The following is a 4,245-nucleotide window of genomic DNA, read 5'->3' as shown; positions in this document are numbered from 1 at the left end:
AATCGTGTCTCCTCTAAGCCTTCTCTTTCCCAGGCTAAACAGACCCAACTCTTTCAGCCTTTCCTCGTAAGACTTGGATTCCAACCCTCTCACCCTCCTGGTTGCCCCCCTCTGGTTGCCATCCTCTGTTATCCCCCCTGTGGACCACAGCCGTTTCCCCAAAGCCGGGATCCGAGCACCTTAGCCGTGCCGTTTTCAGGCATTATTAGCAGCCCTTCGGATTTTGGAAGCCGTGATGGTCTGGCTGCGGTCTGCCGCCTCGAGCAGATGTCTCGTGGGCAAAAGCCACCGAGCTGTGGAGGAAGCCGGGCCGTTTGCCGCAGAGCCCCGTCACCTCTTCATATGTTAGGCCTCTTTCCTGCCTCCCGCCCGCCCACCCCCGGGAGCCTGATGTGACACAGCCCCGCAGATGGCTCTCTCTGTGGCCCATTGAGCCAGGAACTAATTATTAGATTGTCAGGCTGGTGGTAATGATTAACCCCATTACTGGAACGGGGGGAGGGATTGCAGAGCTGGTTGCCGGGGGCTGGGGGAGGGGGCTGGGCGGCATTCCGAGAAGAGCTGTACATGACGGCCGTCGGCATCTCGGGGCTCTCCGCCATGTTGCCCCCAGCAGCACCCATCTTTCTACATCTGCATTATCAGGAGGAAAGGTTAAAAAGGACACATGAAGCTCCCTCGCGCACGAAACCGCCTTCCACTGAATCAGAACCTTGGCTCATCAAGATGGGTATTGTCTACTCAGACTGGCAGCAGCTCTCCAGGGTCTCAGGCAGTGGCCTTTCTCGTCGCCTCCTGCCTGGTCCTTTTGCCTGGAGGTGAGCACGGGACCTTCTGCACACCAAGCAGATCCTCGCCAACTAAGCCACAGCCCCACAGCCCAGAACTTTTTACTAGGCACACAGACAAGCCAGTGTAGAAAGGGTTCTCCAAGGGCGGAAGAGCCAGTTTGGCGTGGTGGTTAAGTGTGTGGACTCTAATCTGGGAGAACTGGGTTTGATTCCCCACTCCTCCACTTGCACCTGCTGATGTGACCTTGGGTCAGTCACAAGCTCTGGCACAGCTGTTCCTGAAAGAGCAGTTTGTGTCAGAGTTCTCTCAGCCCCACCCACCTCACAGGGTGTCTGTTGTGGGGAGGAGAAGGGAAAGGAGTTTGTAAGCCGCTCTGAGACTCCAAGTGAAGGGCGGGGTATAAATCCAATCTCCTCCTCCTCCTCTTCTTCTTCCTTCTCCTCCTCCTCCTCCTCCTCCTCCTCCTCTTCTTCTTCTTCTTCTCTTTCTTCTCCTTCCTCCTCCTGATCAGAAGATTGTAGGTTACATACCAAAATCTGGATCTATTATGATTAAACTTTTGAAGGCACAGTGACAGCTGTCCATATACATCAAGGAGAGAGTGTCAGAAATCACATTCAGAAATCACATTCTTTTCCCCTTGTCCTACACATGGACACAAGGAACACATGGAAGCTGCCTTCTACTCAATCAGACCACTGGTCCATCAAAGTCCGTATTTTCTATTCAGACTGGCAGTGGCTCTCCAGGGTCTCAGGCAGAGGTCTTTCCCATTACCTGCTACCTGGTCCTTTTAACAGGAGATGTCAGGGATTGAACCTGGGACCTTCTACAGGCCAAGCAGAGGCTCTCTACTACTGAGCCACTGCCTCTCCCCTATGGAGATGACCTTTGCTAGCATTGGATTGAACCTGGGACCTTCTACATGCCAAGCAGATGCTCTACCACTGAGCTACAGCCCCACTTCATGGCTCTTCAGGGTCTCAGGCTGAGGTCTTTCACATCACCTACTACCTGGTCTTTTTAACTGGAGATGCCGGGGATTGAACCTGAGACCTTCTGCATGCCAAGCAGAGGCTCTGCCACTGAGCTACTGCCCCACTTGATGGCTCTCCAGTGTCTCAGGCAGAGGTCTTTCACATTGCCTGCTACCTGTTCCTTTCACCTGGAGATACCAGGGATTGAACCTGGGACCTTTTGCATGGCAAGCAGATGCTCTACCACTGAGCCACAGCCCCTCCGCAAAGAATGCACAAAGGAAAAGAAGCCACCTTCTACTGAGTCAGACCCTTGACCTGTCTGTCGTGTGTACTCTGATCAGCAGTGGCTATCCAGGGAGTTGGAGATCTTTCCCATCAACTGGTACATGATCCTTTTAGCTAGAGAGGCCAGGGGTTGAACCTGGGACTTTCTGCATGCAAGACAGATACTATGTTCCTGATCAGGGGACTCCACGATATTCTAAGGGAGTGTGGCAGCCAAGACAGGTGTCCCGGAAGCCACCAGAAGCAATGACTGAGTGGGAGAAAGGATGCCCTCTTGTCAGGAGATGGCCCGGTTTGGTCTAGCAGTTCATTTGATGGACATTAGCCTGCACTAATGTCATGTGGCATGCTCGTTTGTGACTGTCATTGGGAGGGAGGGTGCTGAAGAAATGGGAAAGACCCACCCCATAGGCCCTGCCCAGTGCGTTGCAATATTCACCCCTGTGCACCAACCATAGCGATGTGGGACAGCATGACCAGGAACACACACGAAACTGCCTTGTTCAGAACCAGAACATCGGTCCGTCAAGGTCAGCATTGTCTACTTAGACTGGCTGTGGCTCTCCAGGTTCTCTGGAGAAGGTCTTTCACATCACCTGCTGCCTGGCCCTTTTTAACTAGAGCTGCTGGGGATTGAACCTGGGACCTTCTGCCTGCCAAGCAGAGACTCTGCCACTGAGCTACAGCCCCACTTCATGGCTCTCCAGGGTCTCAGGCTGAGGTCTTCCACATCATCTACTCCCTAGTCCTCTTAACTGGAGGTGGCAGGGATTGAACCTTGGACCTTCTACATGCCAAGCAGAGGCTCTACAACTGAGCCATAGCCCAATTTCATGGGTCTCAGGCTGAAGGCTTTCACATCACCTACTGCCTGGTCCTTTTTAGCTGGAGATGGCAGGGATTGAACCTGGGACCTTCTGCATGCCAAGCAGAGGCTCTACCACTTCATGGCTCTCCAATGTCTCAGGCGGAGGTATTTCCCATCACCTACTGCCTGGTCCTTTTTAGCTGAAGATGACGGGGATTGAACCTGGGACCTTCTGCATGCCAAGCAGATGCTTTGCCACTGAGCCACAGTCCCTCTTTACAGCTCTTCAGTGTCTCAGTTAGAGGTCTTTCCCATCACCTACTGCCTGGTCTTTTTAAACTGGAGATGGTGGGGATTGAACCTGGGACCTTCTGCGTGCCAAGCAGAGGCTCTGCCCCTGAGCCACAGCCCCTCCTCCACCTGCAGAGGAGGTAGAGTCCTCCAGGTGAGGCCTGACCATAGCAGAATAGAGCGGAACTACCACCTCCCATGATCTGGACACAAGGCTTCTGTTAATGCATCCTAAGACTGCATTAGCTTTCTTCACAGCCACATCGCACCGCAGGCTCATATAATGCCTTTAATTCCAACTCCCAAAGCAGCTGTTTTCTCCAGGGGAAACCATCTCTGTCATCTGGAGACCAGTCATAAACCCAGGTGATCTCCAGCCATCCCTTGAAGATCGGCCACCGTAGTCTCAACTGAGTCAGTGACCAATTTTCAATGCCTATTAAGATGCTCCGAATGGAACCTGGGAGGACCAAAAGATCCACACGGCAGGACTCACACTCTCGGCAGTCCCTACACAAACCAACTTTCACAACCTGGACCGGAGTGCGCCAGTCAGAGAGTAGGTCCGTCACACGGCTTCCCTTGTCAAGCAGATTACTCTGAGCAATACGGGAAATGTAGATGATAGCCACATAAACACCACTGCCATTATACGTCAGTACCCTTCCAGAGTCCGCTTTACCAGCTAGCCTTTGAATCTCTCCTTTCTTGAACGATTAGATCATCTTCGAAACCAGGAGCACACCGTGTCGCAAAAGCCTGTGTCTAGCGGGCACACGGGATGAGACAAACCCAAGAATGCCTCTCCGAGCTGCAAAGCTGGGAAGGAAAATGGCTGTATTTGTTAGACTGTGAAATAGACGCCCCAGAGAAGTCACAGAGCCCCGTCTCTGTTGTCATTTCAGACTCGAGTAGTCTAAGTATACTGGCAAACAGGCCTTTTCGTTGACAAGGAAATGAGTGGAAATGGCCCAATTGGTCTCTTTCGTCTCAAATGACTGCGATTTTCTGATATTGTTTTAACAGAGCGAGCAGCGAGGATCCTTTGGATTTTCACAGTGCAAGCTCTCGGGTTATTTGTTGTTCAAG

At 52.4% G+C, this 4,245-nt stretch overlaps 1 protein-coding gene and 1 non-coding gene across 2 annotated transcripts in view; one reads left to right on the top strand and one right to left on the bottom strand.

Moving 5' to 3' along the window:
* Positions 1 to 600: 600 nt before the first annotated feature.
* Positions 601 to 4,245, top strand: part of EXOC4 (exocyst complex component 4) — an 87,148-nt gene continuing 83,503 nt past the window's right edge. Inside the window, exon 1 of the mRNA XM_015426627.1 lies at positions 601 to 653. Coding sequence (XP_015282113.1) covers positions 601 to 653 — 53 coding nt within the window. The remainder of the gene's footprint in view (positions 654 to 4,245) is intronic.
* TRNAG-GCC lies at positions 1,959 to 2,030 on the bottom strand. Its single transcript has one exon. It is a non-coding gene; the product is annotated as a tRNA-Gly (tRNA).

The sequence above is a fragment of the Gekko japonicus genome, unplaced genomic scaffold (genome assembly GCF_001447785.1).
Source record: "Gekko japonicus isolate JY-2015 unplaced genomic scaffold, Gekko_japonicus_V1.1 scaffold1982, whole genome shotgun sequence".
NCBI lineage: Eukaryota > Metazoa > Chordata > Lepidosauria > Squamata > Gekkonidae > Gekko > Gekko japonicus.
Note: the sequence above shows the minus strand (reverse complement) of the source record. Positions and strands in the feature narration are given on the sequence as shown.